The sequence below is a fragment of the Sander lucioperca genome, chromosome 24 (genome assembly GCF_008315115.2).
Source record: "Sander lucioperca isolate FBNREF2018 chromosome 24, SLUC_FBN_1.2, whole genome shotgun sequence".
In the NCBI taxonomy this organism is placed as follows: Eukaryota; Metazoa; Chordata; class Actinopteri; order Perciformes; family Percidae; genus Sander; species Sander lucioperca.
In genome coordinates, this window is record NC_050196.1 from 14,256,862 (window position 1) to 14,275,947 (window position 19,086).

Below are 19,086 nucleotides of genomic sequence, written 5' to 3' on the forward strand. Positions count from 1 at the left end.
AACCATCTGCAGCAAGCTTTTGGTTATGTAACAAAATTTCTCTCCAAAACAAGATGGTGGATTTTCAAAGTAGACCAAAATAACTAATGGGAGAAAACGTAACTAATGTTTTTGAGAGGATTGAGAGCAGAACCCTGGGGAGCAGCATCAAAGCACAGCGTACAACGCAGTTGAGACTAGAGGAGAACACAGATGTTGAAATATTTTTCAGCAGAGGGGGACTCACAACCACATTATGAAATAACGGTGATATATGAAGACTGTCAAACTCTAAACAGTCCCTCAAATAGTTTAGTTTTGTGGTTGAGCTTTTTGAGTGGCATCAATGGAGAGGATTCTTTCAAAAAAGGAACCAGTCATCCTACTCACCTTGTTAAAACCAACCAATAAATGTGTACAAAATGCTTTACTTTGATTAATGCTTTACCTGAGAGGGCACGTTTTTGGGAGGCTCTATTCTGATGGAAGGGTCCCACTCTCCAGGAGGTAAGACTGTCACCTGGTCCAGAAACTCATCGATGCCTGCCACCAGGTCGTTCCTGTCTTTGGCCTTGTAAGCAACATCATGAAAAATCTGTGGCGCAGATGAAGGGAGTTATTTTATTTATTTTTTTAAGTCTGCTTTTTGCTATTACGCTCAGTCACTGAGTACATTTCAATGGATTTTCAGAAAGTCATATACCAGTGCCATAAAAGGTTTATTGGGCAGATGATTATTCCCATCCCCATAGATAACATGAACAACAAATGTGCAACAATCAGAACATCACACTGTATTTACTGGGATACAGAACATATTTCTTGCACACGGTGGCTGAAAAGCAAATCATGGTGATGGGTACAATTCAGTCCCATGTGTGATAAAGTAGGCTGACATCCATACACTTCTGTTTTCATCCATCCCAGAGGACTGCTGCCAACGAAAGAAAAAGGCAACATCTGGCTCTGATGACGGTCAGTAACATTAGCTCATAGCTGCACTGTGAGAAATCCTGTCACTGTTTTTATGTCATACTCTGCTGATCCCCAAAGGCTTCTCCTGCTTTTTAACAGAGGTCAAAGGGCAGGTCAGTTATAGAAAAGCAAGAGCTAGAGCTGGTAGGTGGACTTTTGATTTACACAGGGATTTTTCTAATCCATAAAGTACCCTAATGCCATATATAACCTTAAAAAACAAACTAAAATGAAACGATGAAGCTACTCATTTATGTGTATAGACAAATGAATTTGATAATGAAAGGGTCATTTCTCTCATCTGAATTTAGAGTTTTCTTCATTTCATTCTGGTACCAGCAGCTGCAAGTGAGAGTGCGCATTAGGTTATGGAGACGTTGAGCGCATTCCTGGTTATGTTATTTATTATTCATGACAGTTTGGCAGAGCTCCAAAAACTACTTTTTTAGTTTAATCAGCTATTAGCCTTCAAGTCTCAAGTAAGTCAAGTCTTACAGTCAGTCTCATGTTTGTGATGGTGCACATTCACACTGATGTGTTACTACTTTTACTAAGTAAAGGATCTAAATGCTTCGTCCAACCCTGCAAGCATCATTACTACATCTTTAATTTGAACCTCGATAATGTTGTACTTAGGCCTCACCTCATCAGTCATCAGGGTAGCAATAGACCGGCCAATTTCATGATACTGTGGACCTTTTCCCAGAGGGCCGAGCAGGATGAAAAGAAACCTGTGCAACACAAACGACAGGTTTGGGGAAAAGTCAAATCCATTATCAGCTCATCTATCCAGTCTTGATACGGAATACAAAGAAAAAGAGGCAGAGAAAAGCAGGGGGCTTTGCCAGCAGTTTGTGTATAACCTGGTGGTGATGGGAACCTCAGCCAGACCATTGAGCAGCACAGCAGGAGCCAGGCGAACGAAGGCCACCACAGGGCGGTCTAGGAATTCCAGCTCCCCTACCAGGACGTTAGATGCCTCGGCACCAGGAGGGATCTTCTTCATGAAGTGCAGGTCAATCTGTGAGGCAGAAAGAAACCACAACAGCACCGCATCTTTAGACAAAAGATTAGTATGAATGTTTTGTCCTGCTTTTATCAACAACAACAACAAAAGGGTAGACCGATTAAAAGTGGTTATTACAGCAAACAATCTGAATAAAAATCCAAAATACTGGCTGGATCTGACCCTGATGGTCCACACAACAAAAGAAAACAAGCTTTACTCCTGTTAAATTCCAGTCGGTTTCCCAGGGCAAGAGGTTTATGGGGACCATTTCACACGTAACCCAACCTTAGTTAAATATACAGCACTAGTTATGTGTCCAGCTATCAGTGCCCGTAGATAAACAGCAGGATCAGTGGTGGGTCTGGTTGCTCACCTTGCTGAAGTCGACAGCACTGTTTTCTCGGCTGACGTCCTGTTTGCCTTCATTGTTAGCTGGCTGGGACTGAGGTGAGACCGTTTGGCCTGTCAGGCAGAGCAGGAAACCAACATGTCAATTTTCACGGAGACTCAGGCTATCACAATACTACTTTCCCACACAAAGACGAAGGTCCCCAGTGAGTGACTAGAGGGTACAGTTACATTCTCTGAAAAATATGATACAACAGTGGACCCTTGTGTAGTAGGTGCTGTACCTTTGATAAAAAAGGTTCAGCCCTAGTGACAAAAGATAATATTGTACCCTCTTTCAGAGTGTACCTGGTGAGTTAGCATAATATTAATCTGAAGAATGCTCAGTGGACATAGTGGTTTTCGGTAGACCTTAAGTGCAATCTTTCCAAATCAAGTGTAAACTAAATGAGGTACAATCTTTAACTTCCTGTTCAAATGTAAGTGTATTAACATATAGGTGATCATTTCAAATGTTTGTTTTTTTTTAGTTTTAATTTTGCTGGAACAAAGTCAAAGATTGCTCCTTTTAAATTTAAATCTCAAGCAATTTGTGATGTGACTGCTTCGGCTGTTTGAGCAAATCACAGCTCTTGAAGGGAACGCTGAAAATGTGGCTTGCTCAGTTTCACCGATTCAGTCAAGGAGTGATGCTACTACCACTAAAGCCATTACTTGACACTTAAGGAAATGCTCTTATACGCTCTCTTGCAGAGAGTTAGATGAGAAGATTGATACTCTTCTCACAACTGTCGGTTTAATATGAAGCTACAGTAAAGCCAGTGGTTGCTGAGGTTAGCTGATTAGAAACAGATAGCCTGGCTCTGTAGCAAAATCCTTCAACCAGCATTTCTAGAGCTCACCATTAGACAGAGCCAGACTAGCCATTACCTGCCGTTTCCAGTGTTTGTGATAAGCTTGGCTGCAGCTTCATATTTAGCGTAGAGACATGACAATTACACCAATTTTCTCATCTAACCCAAAATGTCGAAATATTGCTTCATAAGGATTAGTTTGGGAAGTGCATGTATTTACCTGCGGAGAGTTAGATGTACAAATCGATACCACTCTCAAAATGAAGCCAGTAGCTATTCAGCTTAGCATAAATTGTCCAGATCATAACCCCCCCATTGTCAAACCCCAAATAGTCATTTTACACTTACCTTTCTATACAGATTAAATAAACTAGATATAATGTTAATTAGTGACCTTTTGAGGTGCTTGTAGGCAGATTTTATTACGGCAAGCTGTTTCCCCCTGTTACAAGTCTTTATGCTAAGCTAAGCCAATCAGCTTCACAACCATAAAGACATAAGGTTGGCATAAATAACTCTGCAAAAAAGTGAAGAGCGCATTTCCAAAAACAACCTTTGAATAACGAACCCAAAGGCAACAAACTGAAGATTAGATTTTGTGTTATGAAGTTACACCATGAGTTTAAAGCGAGGAGCTACCACTAGTAATGTTGTAAACTGTTATGAAGGTAGAACATGATTCACAAATCTACCGTTTTTAGTCATTAAACATGTTGACAATGACAAGAAGTGGAAAGCATTATCATGAAAACTGTTACACTGCACATTTTTTTTAATTATAAATAATTCTGCAGAATGACTAAAACTCTAAGACTTTGAAAGTACAAAACACTTCTGCATAGTTAAAACCATCTACTTTTCTTATTGCCTTACTTTCAATAGTTAAATATACAACAGCTGGAGGAGCAACACGACTGTGAGACTGTGCATAAAGATGCATGAGTTTAAGAATGCAGAAGTTTTCTGTCTCTTCTTGACTGCACATAACCCATTTCAAACCTCTCATGATGATACTCTCCACTTTAATGTGCTGCTTTTTATTCTATTACTACTACTATCGCTAGGCTTTTAGCGTTTAGCATCAGCTTAGGCGCTCTGGTTGCCTGTGCAGATTTCCTGCTCTGTTTCTTCATGTGCGATGGGACAGTAGCCTTGTGCAACTGCTTGAAGAACACTAAGGCGTTTGGTGTTGGTATTGCCAAAGGGCGTGTCTGGGTTCATGTAGCCACGGCTCCTAGAGGAGCTCAAAGGTGATGGAGGGGTGGACAGACATGACACGCAACACACACACTGCGGCCATGCCACACAGGAAAAGGCTTTGCTGGGTGGAGTATTCTTGGGGAGTTCAGGCAAACACTTGTGGGACTTTATGGTTTGATAATAGAGGCCATTTACTGGTTAGGTGAAAGACACACGTGCACATGCAAAATACAGGAGATAAGAACAAACATACACAAACATGGAGAAACACAAACAAGAGGAGAAAATGAGATTACAAACAGCAGTAAAAAAGTAAGTCACAGATGGACACGCTTTGAGAAAAAAAACATGCAAAGGATTACAACATTACATTAAAAAAATACTGTATATATTTACGTACAACATATATGATCACCATGGGAAAAGCAGAGAATATTACAGGATGATAAAATGACTGCAGGTGTATGTGTGTGTGTGTGTGTGTGTGTGTGTGTGTGTGTGTGTGTGTGTGTTCAGACCATTTGCTCACCATTCTTGTCCATGGAATGAGGCTCAGACTGCTTCTTGCCAATATCAGCAAAGGAGCGTACAATAGGTATGCGGTTGGCCAGTTTCTTGTGGTTTTGGTGATGGTGCTGTTTGAGCAGGGCCTCGCGGATCCTCCTCCTGGCATCCTGACCTACAGAGCCTGACAACTCGTGCTGATCCAGAACCATGTCTACGAAAGTAAAAGTACACACAAGGGAACACACAAATGTAGGTTTCCACATTACTCTTTGAACAGTCCATTTTAAATTCACAAAAGCCACTCCTGATGGTGTGTATCCCTGCGTGGCGGCCACCGCTGCTAAGCTGATTATTCCGACAAAAACCGACCCACTGCTGCTGATTAAATCGCACCAAACCAGATCTCTTCAGCTGCACAGTTTTTCCTACAATCAGATAAACACTAATTCTACCCTCAAAAACTAAAACACAGTCAGCCTTGTTGACCCGGCCTCTGCTCCAAATCTTTGAAATGGTAACTTTAAGAATTTATATTTATAAGCAGGTTTTTTTTTTTTTTATTTATTTATTTTATTACAGAGACAGTGCATATTAATAAACATTTCTGTCAATATGCCAGAATTAGCCAGAAGGCTATTTTTCATCTGCAGTCCCTAGACAGATGGTAAAAAAGAAAGAAGGTAAAATTACACATTTACATTACAATATAACATTAAAATACATTTGGTAAAAAGTGCTATTAAGCTAAAATGTACAATAGGAGCACAGCAGACAACAATCAGACAAACATTGGACAAAGACATTAACATATGCACACACACAAGGCAAGAAGCCAGCAGGGGGCAGCGAGAGCAGGTCAAGAAATTAATGGTAATGTTGACAGTTCTGATTATCAATGAGCCATTTCTTTAACTGGATCTTGAATGTACTGTAAGTATTTATATTTCTGATGGTTATGGGGGTGAGATTCCACTCAGTAGCAGCTCGAACAGAAAAAGAAGTATGGCCAAAAACACTTTTCCTAAATGGAATGATACAATCTCCCCTCGCTGCACCTCTGGTTCTGCTGTGATCAGCTGTTCGGATGTTAACAAACTGGTGGAGAGGAGGAGATGACAACGTGAATAATTTTATAGACAAGACATAGTTTTGAATATTTGACCATGTTTTCCCAGTTGAGTAATCTGTATTTTTGTAATATTGGACAATGATGAAAAATGTTTGGTTTCTTGTCCAGGATTTTAACAGTTTGTTTGTAAAGTGATTGCAGAGGTTTCAGAGATGTTACACTAGCTTGTGACCAAATGGGTAAACAGTAGGTGATATGTGAGAAGATCATAGAGTGCATGTACATTTTTGCTGCCTGTGTGGACATTTGATGGCGAATGTATCTAAAGTTACTGAGGTTAAATTTGATTCGATTACAGACCCTTTTTACATGTGATGTAAATGACAACTTTGAATCAATTAAAACCCCCAGATATTTGTATTCAGACACGATCTGCAGCCTTTCCCCTAACACTAAAACATCCGGCTCAACACTAAAGTTTCTGTGGGACTGAAGTTTCTATTGCTACTGTTTTTGATGTGTTCAACTGCAGGCAGGATTGTTCCAACCAAGCTGTAATATTAACCATGGTGTTAGTGAACTTCTCAGCCACCTGAGAGATATTGCTACCATGAACATAGATTACTGTGTCATCAGCATACATCTGCACAGAAACATCTGAACAGACGGACGGGAGGTCATTAATATAAAGTGAGAATGACAAAGGTCCTAAATTTGATCCTTGAGGAAGACCGGTGGACAGACTGAGGGCCTCTGATTTATATCACTGGACTCTGACATGTTGGGAGCGGTCAGTGAGGTAAGACTCAATCCATTTAAGCGCATCTGAGGAGAAACTAAACGGCATAAGTTTGTCAGCAAGATGTTATGATTGACGGTGTCAAAGGCCTTCTTGAGATCCAGAAACACGGCACCAACAACCCCACCTCGGTGCAACAGAGCTCTGATGTTTTCAGTTAAAAAGCAAGTCACAGTCTCGGTGGAGTAGTTTGCTCTAAAGCCAAACTGCATAGGGTGGAGAGCATTGGGTGTGGTATTTAGATGGTTAATAATTTGTTTTGCTATCAGTTTCTCTGCAATCTTAATAGTAACAGACAAGGCAAGTTTAATTTTATATCACAATTCAATAAAAAAGCAATTGTTACAGAGGTGCAATACTAAATCAGGAGTCTTTTTTTAAATAAATGTGTTACATATGCACAATGTTAAAATATTTTGTTGTCTTCCATTACCTGAGCTAGAAAATGTTGAAAAGAAGAGGCCTGAGAATGGATCCTTGGAGAATTTATCATTTGTTTGCTCAGATATGGCACAGTCATATATTAGTTTTAACCACTGAGCTACACAAGACATCAGGAAATTTGTAAGTGTTCACCTGCGATCTCCTCCAGAGAGTTGGCCCTCATGTCCAGCATCACAGTGCCGTTCATGATGCAGCTGCGAAGCTCGAAAAGACTGTGTAGAGACAGAGTGGCTACGTAGGGTTTACTCCACCGCTCACCACCATCCTCAACATCCTCCTCAAACTTAAGCCACCTGCACACATTAAAAACATGTGACATGATACATTTGTATTTGACAGAAGTACACTTTTTTTATCATTCCCCATCCCAACACAGCATTTTGGTTGTTGTAGAAAATTTCCCTCATTTACTTTTGACATTCTACTCAATAAAGGACTTTTTTTAACACGTGCTGTAAGTTGTGATGAAGGTAAACAGTGTGCGGTGTGAAATTAAGTAAAGTGTGGACATCCTGATACAGTAGGTATGGCGCCATAACAACAGCCCTTTAAAAAAAGCTTGCAGTCAGACACAAACAGGATCAAACTCTCAGGTGCAACATAGGAAAAAAAAATGGCACAGCTGGCCAGACCCAGCCCATGTGGCCGACTGCAGTGTTGTACCTGGCTGTCTCTTTCCATTCGGCGTCCTCACCCTCCCTGAGGCAGATTTCGTCCAGCTCGGTGAACAGGGCGTGGGGGATATGTTCCTCGTCGCCATCCTCTGTCCCCAACAGAAACTGCACCCTCTGAGCTGGTGTGTCTGCTGCAGCAAATGGGACAGGCGGAGGACGAGTGGACATAGAGAAAGGAGGAAAGCATGCAACAGGAAATATTTAGATCATGATGTCCACTGGTGAAACTGGTTTGAAATGTACACATAACTTGCTGGAGTTTGCTTCCATCCATTTTAAAAGACCTACTGTGTGAGGGGGATTCTCTTCCGTCATCAGCTGTAGAGTCCCTCTCCTTGGACCTCTTCCTGTGTCTGTGTCCGTGGTGACGGTGACGTCGGTGCGACCTCCTGCCCAGAGGAACGTGAACCCCAATGTAGAGTGTGCGGTGACCTGGAGACAACATGCAGCAGACCGCTTTAGATTCTTCCGTCTCTCCTTTTAACTCAAGACTAGTTTAATCTTTCCCACCTTTTTACAAGGTCTTTTTACGAGAACATATAATGAGACTGGGATTCTGAAAGGATATCATCCAATGTAAGCACAGGGCCAGTCTCTGATTTGTGTGCCTATGAGCGTGCATTCACAGGGTCAACGTGAAGTTAATGCGAGCTGACTTTCTCCTCCTTTACTGCGGTCGAGCTGCCCGGCCGCTGCTGCTTTCCCACCAGCCCTCGGCTCGGTGGCCGGACACAGACAAGACTATTAGAAACCCTGTTCTCCTGCCGTATATAGAGGCGCCACAGTGTCCAGCATAATGTGACACTAAGGGCAATTTGATGCTTGAACGCTACAATCTGGGTTCCATCAGAGGATATTAAATTGGTTCCCCATTTCATCTTAATCCTTTTTTTACCATGAAGAAAGCACAATGACAGATTACAAAAGGAATGACTGTTAATACATTAAGCTCTCTTCACTGCTATAGTACAGGCCATTCAATCACATTATACCAAGTTACAACAATTTTCCTAGATATTTATTAAACTGTAATCTAATCAAAGGCAAGGTGGTGGTGGTGATGTCCCCATTCTCTTTTTCCATCCAAGCTGCCATACTTTGATGGAGGTTGTTGTGGCTAAATGTAGCTTGTGAGTAGTCCCCCAACTCCTGGGGCCCGTTTCAGGAAGGAGGTTTAACAAACTCTGAGTCTAACCCTGATGTCTGAGTTGATTTACCCTGAGATGGGAAACTGAGTTTTCGGTTTCAGAACAGCTGATTTGAGTTGGTTCAATCAACTCAGAGTAGGTTCACGCGCGTGCACCCCACAATAAAAAGGCAGCATGAATGAGTCATGATACTACGATTCACCATGGTAACAACCACAGACAAACAGGTTGGCAGAAATACTCACGCGCACATACAGCGTGTTTGAAAATGTATTTCGTTAAAAAAAGCAACACAGCGGCTGCTACAAAAGAGAGAGAATTTGCCTGGGGAGAAAATTGCTGCAAGAGTAAATACGTATATTCCAATATAGTGTATATCATATTTAATCATAAGTATAGCCTAATATTACCAGTCAAATGGTACTGAACCTATAATCTATTTCATTTAGGTGCAATACTGCGGGCGAAAAAGTCCTAGGCCTACTAATCCCATTCTGAGGCTGCAGTATCATCATTAACAGAATTATAATTCATAATCTTTTATTTCAAAGGGTTTACATCATTCACCTGCAATACAGTGGAACTCCTTTTTAATGGCTCTCACTGGTTTGTGGCCAGGGAACACTACAAAAACATTTAAAACCCGTTTCAGAGCAAGTCACATTCTTCTGACGGCGCTTTGCTATACAGTGGCTTTACTAATATGCTCCGCATCACCAATGTTGTAAAGAAAACTGCCATTTGCAAAAAAATATAATGCGACACAAAGAATCTGCTGGATGTAAGAGCATGTCCACGATGGGTGACGTTAGTGATGTGAGGACGGATAAGGTTATGTAGGCTACATAAACGATAGTCTGGGAAGAAAAACAATACCGTTCAAATAGGTAGTTATCTGGAAATTAAAATGCATCTATAGTTGGGGCCTCAATATCATCTTCCGACGTATGTTTAACTCCCTGTGAAGTAATACAGCTTCTTCATCAATGGGATCGTCGACAAAAGGAAAAGCCATGTTCGGAACAAAAACATTTTATAGTCTGCCTAACATGGTTAATAAACCAATCCTGTTTTTTTATTCATGCAGATAACAAACTGCGCTAAAATGCGCCTGATACAGACTGAATGAATGAATGAGGAAATGAAAGAGTGCTGTGTCAGAGGGATGAGACTGAGAGAAACTCGAGGTTTATTGAAGAAAACCTGCTCCCGACCAGGTTAGGTTCACAGACTCAGTTACCATAGTAACTGACTCTGAGGTGAAGTTACCTCCCTTTCTGAAACAGAAAACCCAGAGTTTCCCTTATCTCATATGAAACAGACCCCTGTGCATTTTTGAATATGTAGCCGTTTTTATTTATAGATCATTCTCCTAAAAAAAGACACAATAACTGATCATCAATCAAATATAATAAATTAAAAGACAGAGCTCTTAAAGCTAAATAAAGCATTATTTTATTGAGTGTAAAGTGTCCTTGTTCATTTAGATTTTTTTGTTAAACATTTTTATAGAACAATTTATCAATTGTGTCCCTTTCACCTCTGAAACCAAACCTTAGCCCTTGAATCTATTATAGAAAAACATTGGGGAACCCTTTTTGCTGTCAAAGTTAAATCCTAGCTCAAGTTAAGTCATTTGTGCAAGTTCATAAATAAAGGAGCTTATTCTGTTTATTACTGTCAGACTGTGTATATTTTCTTCTGAGGGGAGATATCCCACATGGATACCTTAAATTGTTTTCGCTTGCTTGGAGACATGACTAATCACATCAAAGAACACTAATCAGATTTAAACAATGCACAGACATAACATGAATCAGCTAAGAGCACACTGACATCACAGCATTTGAAAAGAGCAACTCACTCAATATCTTCCATCAATAGGAATCCAGGTTAAGTGAGGTCTCAGAGAACATTATGGGTAAACTAACTGTATGTGAAAATGTCAGTTTGAGAGTGTATTTTACTCTGTCGGAGCTTCTACTGATTCATCCAGAGAACTGCTGTTAGCATAGTGTAAATTATGCATATTTTCCACAATAAAAGGCACATTCCTGCAGACAGGAACAATAAGGTATCTGAGAAAAACATAACAACGAAGCACTAAAGCTTTAAAGTTCATGAGTCAAGACTCATGAGCGGAGGACTTAAATAGCTCTCCTCCTCCAGGCCTGAACTAATGCTGATGTCATACATAATATGTCTTTCTCTTTCCTCTGTCAGCGGGACGTGCCGAGTTTCGGTGTTCCATATCCTTAAGTCTTTGTGTGTGTATTCACGTATGCACTGCTTTACATGGTCACAGAATACAGCGGTTCTGATTGGCTGGGGGTTGTGCATTCTTTTCACACAACTGCCTCTGGCTATGCAGCTCTGACGTTGCAGCACAACCGCTGTTCTTAATTAATTCTTATAGTTGCAGTTACTGGGCTATGACTCCTCCTGCTTGTTGGGTTGTAAAGTCAAATGTATTACCATGTTGCCCACACAACATTTCTATTAAAATATCACACAATACTAATATACTGATTTCTGGAACTGATTTCGTGGCTATGATAAAAGCTACTCTCTGACCCATGCAGCTAAAGAAAACAAATGTATGTACTTTGCCTCTATTTTGTTTACTTTTTGATAGGTCATTCAATATTATTTTTTTAAGGATGTGTCTGGCAATATTCTACATGTTTTCAATGTCAACAAATCCTATGTAAAGACCAAAAACAACAATGTGTTAGTCCTTATTTCAATACTTTTTTTCTTCCCTTCCCTGTATGTGGCTCTCAGCCCCAAGCTTATTGGTTGTTCCTAAAACAGCTGGCTACTGTAGTTTTTAACAAGGGTAAATGAAACAGGAGGGAATGGTGTATTTGTTGGGGACTATTTTCAGCGGTGGATTAATCCACATTAGGTGCTCTAGTGAGTATTTGGAGCAGCAGGATGGTGTACAGTATGTGGGATTGAGTCAAAATAAACTAGTGTGTGTGTGTGTGTGTGTGTGTGTGTGTGTGTGTGTGTGTGTGTGTGTGTGTGTGTGTGTGTGTGTGTGTGTGTGTGTGTGTGTGTGTGTGTGTGTTCTCTCTGTGCAGTACAGCAGCAGGGGGTGGAGAGTTGCTACATCCCTAGACGGCTGCTTGCGGTTCACCTGCTCTGCTAACAACAGAGATCCTACGAGCCTCTGTACAGCAGCGCAGGCAGGATCAAAAAAGTGACTAGCGACAAATCCAGCAACTTTCTGTAGAAGAGAGATGCCGGTATTGTCCCGCAAGGTCTCTCTCTGTTGCGGCCGCCAGTCACCTCTCTCCGTCACGTCTGTTCAGTGACAGAGGTGTAGTAGCGAGCCGGCAGGCGCGTCATGCAGTGGGTGCGTCGTGTAGTGCTGCAGACAGGGTCTGTGCGACGTGTAGGAGGAAAAGTAAGAAAGACAGTCTATCGCTTCTAACTTCTCTCTGTGTGATCATTTTACAGTAAATACAGCCGAACTGACAGAACAGCTGTTGTCTTTAACTTACGAGTTTGGTGATTTTATTAGATGATGTCGCGGTTATATAATGCATGATTTCAGCAGTGCAAAAATACAAAAAACATAATGGGAACCAAGCAATCGACCCGTTTTGAACAGGCACTGCACTAGTGGTAATAAAGGAACCTGTCACCCAATCAAATGTACTAAAGTAACTTAGAGGCTGGATAAAGCATGTTATACTGTCTGCTTGTAACGCTTCATTAACGCTGAGTGAAATGATGTTTGTTTTCAAATAGAAATATTCTATATGCTATAGAGTATGCTATTGTTATATTGGACATTTTATATTATATAATAAAGTGTGATACTTTTTTTTCATTGGATTTGTAAACAGTAAAAACAATACAAAATATCACCAGACTTATTATTTAAATCTCTTGCCGCCATGTCTTACTTAACTTAAATCATTCAAACTAACATGTAAACCAATCTAGGATTGGGTCTTTAAATCCCACTGGAAACAGGTGTCATGCTAACCTTTTCCTTTAACCCCAAATCTAAGAGTGTATGGCTGCGTTTCTTTTAGTTTTTCAACATGGGCGGTACAGGAGCGGAGGAGTGAAATGGAACACACCTGCCCTTGTTCACTTTCAGCCCAAGTGCGTTTTATTATCCATCTTATTTTCTATTCATTTTTGCATTCTATCCCCATTTTTATGTTCATTCTATGTCTGCTTATGTCATGCAATTTCCTTATTGTACAGTAGATCTATTTCTTGTATGAAAGGCAAAATACAAATATTATTTATAAAAAGTATTATTACTGCTTTTTACACATCATAAATACCTGCAGACTCATTTCAATGAAGCTTGGTAATCAGCTGCATGAGTTTCAGATTTAGAAATTTGTGATCTATATCATGATTAATCATATTAATTTAACATCTCGCAAAATGAATAATAAAAAGGAATAAATGTATCGTATTGGTATGGTTTTATTTCAGTTAGCCTAATAGCTGGTTTGATTTGCATTGAGAGATGATCTTATGGAAAGTACCCCATGCCAATCTCTAGGTATGGTGAAGGGTATGTGATGATGTGGGACTATTTTAATTCCAAAGGCCAAGGGAACTTTATCAGGATGCATAGTATCCTGGATCCATGAAATAACTGGCCTTTAAAAATAAAAATCTGCCTGCCTCTATGGGAATTTAACATAGGGGTGTACTTACTTATTCCCCCTGTATTTTAAGGAAGAACATTTATTTATTTACGATACATTATTCATTCACAAAGAAAATTGGTGTCCTTAAAGGTTGGATTTTTCCTCATTTGTTTTAATTAAGGCATTAAGATCAATTTCCAAAAGATGATTTTTTTTTATTCCTCTTTTTAGTGAACTTAAGCATAGGTGTTATTCACTTATGCTTAGCACTGTATGAGCGAGATAACTTCAGAGGATCTCCAGCTCCTGCGTGATGCTGACGCAGCATCAGCGTCACCACAGCATTAGACAGAGCTAGTCATTATGGCACCCATCATCCCAGGATGAGGGTCCTTGAGATGAAAGCCCCATCTCACCGGCAGTTTCAGAACAGTGACATATTTGCTGGCGGCCTCTGTGAACGTTGCCTGGCAACACAAATACTTAAGGGGGAACCAATTCTTTAGATGTATTGTTTTATTCTCTTCTTTCTCCCATACTATACTTTTTTGACTTACATAACAATGCAGTGGTCTGGTTGGCAAAAAGAAAAAATGTTCCCGCTAATGATCAAGTTTTATACATCATCAATGATACATGTGTGAGCTTCAGCACTTTCCTGGAGTTATTTTCTAGAGAACTGTTATTGTCCCCACTTTCCCTCAGCTGCCCTTGTCTACTTCGGCTTCTCTTTTGTGATGTATTATGTTTCTAAAAGAACTCAGGTAATCTGTTTTTTTATCTATCAAGAACACACAATGTGCACAAACTTAAAACGTGAAACTGCTGTTAACAAAAGACTTTAAATTATCCTTCTATCTGTAATACTTATTTATTCCTCGTTGCTTATCCTTTCTGTCTGCATTTATGTTTAAATAATTGTCATCGACTACTACTTTTTCATCTTTTTTTCTCTAGTTTAAAAAAAAAAAATCTTTTTCTATTCCTATAAGAATCCCCAAAATCTGGATAAGTAGCCTAAACCCTGGACCATATGTTTTTCTTTAGTTTATGTTTTAGATTTGAGAGCAATTCTGGTTTTACTCAGCCAAGTTAAAAACTCAGTAAACCTGTTTTATGGAACAGGCTCTGTCAATTCAGGATGCTGTGTACAGAAATTGGCATCCCTGTCTCTTTTACGAGGGATGAAAAGCTGATGCAAACACGTGCAGAGAATAAAGCCCTCGTTCTTTGATGCTGCAGGACTTGCATCAAAACCTAATATCCATTTGTAATGATTTAGACAGGTGGAGGGACAGGTTTTCTGCCATCAGTAAGCTCTGCTGTGTTAGACAAGTTTACTGCTATCAAACTCTAAAACTCTCTATTGCTTGGCTGACAATATTTTTTGTAGCATCCCATCAATTAAGCTTGAAATCACATCTGACAAAATGGGCCCAACGATACAAAGAATAAAAGCTTTTTGTAAAAGAAAAAAGAAATGTATATTAATGTGTTTATTTGAAGGGGCACTCCATAATGTGTCACTTGCCAGTCCTAAGTGCAAAAACACCAGAGTGCCCATTTTCTGTCATCTTCTCCACTAAAATGTGTCTCAGTAGCGTAATGCAAATGTTAATGATCACTCATGGTGTTACCTTCCAGTTCTTCCTTCTCAAAGTTGGTGTTGAGCATGGAGCGTGTGCCCCCACGGTCCACCACTGCCTCCTCATCAGTTCTCTGGAAGAGACACACGTAGATAAGGAGTATGAACAGTTTGCATGCAACACCAACATTTTAATAGTATACTCTGACTCAGATCCACACACACATTCAATAAGATATGAAGCGCACAAAGGTTAACATGAGTTGACACTTGATACCAGTACACTTAATCAGTGTTAATAATTAATGTAAAAAATCAAAAATGTTCCACCACCCACACCTCTGGCAAGACAAATTGTTTTTAAAACTAGAGCAACAACATGCTAGATGCGTAGAGTGGAAAGAACAATGACTGGTGCTAATGGATGCAACATAGTGCATTTTGGATTACTCCATGCATAAATAGCTCTGACATTGTCAAATGAAAGAGGGACGGGTCTTTGTATTCTTACGGTTTTTAATATTTAATGAAAAACACTGGCTTGTTATTCATGGCGGTTTTCAATTGTTGGAAACTTACACATCATCTGATCCTGGGACAGACCATGTAAAACGAAAATGTTCACACAAATACTGCTGCAAAGCAAGATTGTCAGCTCTGATACTGTATAAAATCACAACTGCGTGCCTGAGTGTCTGCACCAGTCAGAGTTATTTTAGCTCTTTTGGTTGTTTTGAACAGATGCCCTCAAGCCACATCAGCTCAGTGAGAGGACCAACAATTCTTCAATCAACACTTAACTCAAAATATGTGTCACTGTAAACCAACCCTTATCAACACCGAGGGTTTAGCAATAACATGAGGCTGCATGTGTCCAGTCATGATCATTTAAGCCAGTGGACAGTGATATTGACAGTTTTAGCCTTGGTATAGAGAGATGGCATCCTGTGGTTGTTCCTATCAAATTCAAAACCTTGCTGCCCAGGGAGCCGCACGCCAACACCTCCGGGCCATGAACAGCAGGACAAAACGTTTTCCTCCATCGACTTCTGTTGAACTCTCCTGACCGTCTCCCTCCAGTCTCCGTCTATGTGCGTGTATCATTTAGATCATTGTGCTCTCAGCCCTCTAGACTTCCCCATGAATTTGCTGCAGGTCCTGAGTGTGTCCTGCATTAGGGAATGGCAGTTATTTTTCACATTGTCTAAGTTGCAACGTGTAAAATAATAAATAAATCAACACATAACGTTACGATTTACATCATTTTGCACAGCAAAGCTCAAACAGAGTTGGCAGAACAATAAGAAAAACCAAAACGTTTTGAACAGATCCACACTTAGACATCTCCCTTAAGTAAGCTTAAAAACGATTACAGTAAGAGAGAGTCTGCCCAAGCCAAGTGGTCTTGGGCCGGGCATTTACTTTGAATGTAGAAATCACTGATACTGATAAGTACAGTGCTGAACAGTGTGTTAGATTCCTTGTAAACTTTAAACCCCCTTTTTATTTTTATTTTTTTTTACACAGCTTGCCTGTGTAGTCTGACAAGGATGTCCTTCCCTTCAGATGACATTATTAAGTACAGTAGGTCAAAAATCCATGTCATTTTAATGGACCAGGTACAAAAACATGCTATTTGAAAGTAGGAAGGAAATGTCTGTTGGTAATAAAAAATATACAAAATAATATTAACAAAAATCCAGCTAACTTAATGCATAATTTGCAATCAGCAGGGGTTATCTGGTGAATGCACATCAGATGCTTTTCTGATGAGGACGACCAAACTCAAATATAAAATTTGATCACTAACATTTTGACCTGTCTTTTTGGTCATCAGACACAAGTTTAAATATACATACAGCAGGTTGTGGCTACGTACAATCAGTGAAATCACCCCTGAGGTTATCCCCAATAATTATAACAATCAACATCCATTTTGAAAATGAAACTAGACTCATGAGCACTAGCATGCTCCCAGCTTCCTAGCATGTTAGCTTTCAGCTCATCAGCTACAGCAGTTCACCAACTAGCCCTATAGCCCAGGAGCTGTGCCACTTTCTGGTGGGACAGAGCCCTACGAGGCATCGTTTACAAGTTGCATCTTGCCATCAAAATGTACATAGATGATGTAGTTTTATTTCAACTTTTTTCTAATGTTAAATTGTTTAAAATTAACTCAGCTGTGCCTTTGACTTGTTGATGATGTCACTGGGTGGTGTTAGTATATTTAAGGCTGTATCTGGCCCTTGTGGTGAACTTGTCTTTAGACGTGATCAAATAAAACCATCAGCATTTTTCAGTCAAATATATGCATCTGTAACCTTTTTGCTACAACAAATACATCTAAAGAATGTAATTAACAGAACTGTAAATGTCCTGCTTTTTAAAAACTGAGGGCTACACTATACTGTGAATAACTACAGCATGTAATAACCAACACAGAGGCATGTGGTATACTGTATTGTGACTAAAGGCTAAAGGTACTGTAGCTGATGCTGACCATCAATCTCTGATCCTGGGAGATTAAGCAAGAAAACTGGCTGTCCCACACTTTCACACCCAGACGCACACATGCCCACACACATGGGCAACCATGTGAGAAACAAGCAAAAGCATCAAATGAGTGTGTGGACAGATGCTGAGAGCTGACATGATGGGCTTACTGTATAGAGGGACATTATCAGAGCAAGTACTCTCAGATAATGCAAGCACACAGGCCTAGATGAGAATCCCTGTAGACAGACGTCCCTAGATTTCCCCTGAGGGCAATCTGAAATACTGTGACATCTTAATGTGTTAATTTTGTCATTGTCCATGCCTCCGCATTCCAATTCACTCTGATCCAATCCGCGTGCCTACTGTGAGAGGAATCACAGACATAATCAGCACTCAAGACAGAGAGGGAATATCCCAATGCCAGGGTGGCCAAAATGACTAAATAAAGACCTGGCAAACTCCCCTATTAACTAATACATTTCTTCTTTTTTGCCCTCATGGTGCAGCAAAGATGTGAGTCTTTGTGACTAGCCTGGAAGAGGAGCAGGGGTTTGGCCTGCAGGTCCCCAGGGAAACTCCGTCAGTCTCCGTTACACACTGTCTCCCTGTCCCCGACCCATGAAAACTACACACAGCTGGTATGCAATTCAAAGCCCCAGCATGAGTATCACCAGATGGCAAGAGGATGAGGATTTTAAACCCACTGTTTATATTGCATACTGCATTATATTGAATAGACCCGTTGTTCCCATACAACTTTAATTTATTTATAACTTCTCCCGCATTAGTTTGTATTTGAAGTATCTCGAATAAGTTTCTAATGAAAGTCTGCGTAGGGAGGATGTCACAGTGGATGGATGTAAAGCCAAAAGTTAACGTTGAATTATTTTAACTTAGGCACGCAAGTTAACTTGCGTAACATACTTAACTTTTGTTATGTACGACGTACATGACTTTGAGTGCCTATTGTACTTAACTTACGTGTGTAACTAAAGTTACTTAACAAACTTACTTATTTTAAGCCAAATCGTGATCTTTTCCTAAACCTAACCAAGTAGTTTTGTTTCAATTCACAATGTTAACCATGTGTTAACCTGGGATCATAATCTGGGAGAAAACGCATTTCCCTCTAAACATAATTCAGAATGCAGTTTAGTTGTATAGGCACGTAATTTTTAAGCGACAGGGTTGTATTGAATCAGACTGTGTGTAACCTCCTGTCTATCTAATACACGTCTAACAAGTATAGCATCTCCCATGTCCACTCTATCGTCCCTGCTTCTCCCCTACCCATCACTGCACCACTGTACAGTATATGACAGGCAAACTGTAACAAATCTAACTGACTTTTCCCCACTGCGGAAAAGAAAC

General features: G+C 40.1%; 1 protein-coding gene across 5 annotated transcripts in view; it reads right to left on the reverse strand.

Annotated features, from left to right (window-relative positions):
• LOC116044478 (sodium-driven chloride bicarbonate exchanger-like) overlaps positions 1–19,086 on the reverse strand; it is a 47,146-nt gene that overhangs the window by 14,082 nt on the left and 13,978 nt on the right. For 4 of the 5 annotated variants that reach the window (XM_031291710.2, XM_031291715.2, XM_031291712.2 and 1 more), the window contains 9 exons: positions 15,272–15,353; positions 8,147–8,290; positions 7,848–7,989; positions 7,317–7,477; positions 4,895–5,083; positions 2,337–2,425; positions 1,818–1,975; positions 1,598–1,685; positions 428–574 (listed from right to left, as the gene is read on the reverse strand). In XM_031291710.2, the coding sequence (XP_031147570.2) occupies positions 428–574; positions 1,598–1,685; positions 1,818–1,975; positions 2,337–2,425; positions 4,895–5,083; positions 7,317–7,477; positions 7,848–7,989; positions 8,147–8,290; positions 15,272–15,353 (1,200 nt within the window). The remainder of the gene's footprint in view (positions 1–427; positions 575–1,597; positions 1,686–1,817; positions 1,976–2,336; positions 2,426–4,894; positions 5,084–7,316; positions 7,478–7,847; positions 7,990–8,146; positions 8,291–15,271; positions 15,354–19,086) is intronic. The other variant, XM_031291714.2, reaches the window with a different exon arrangement.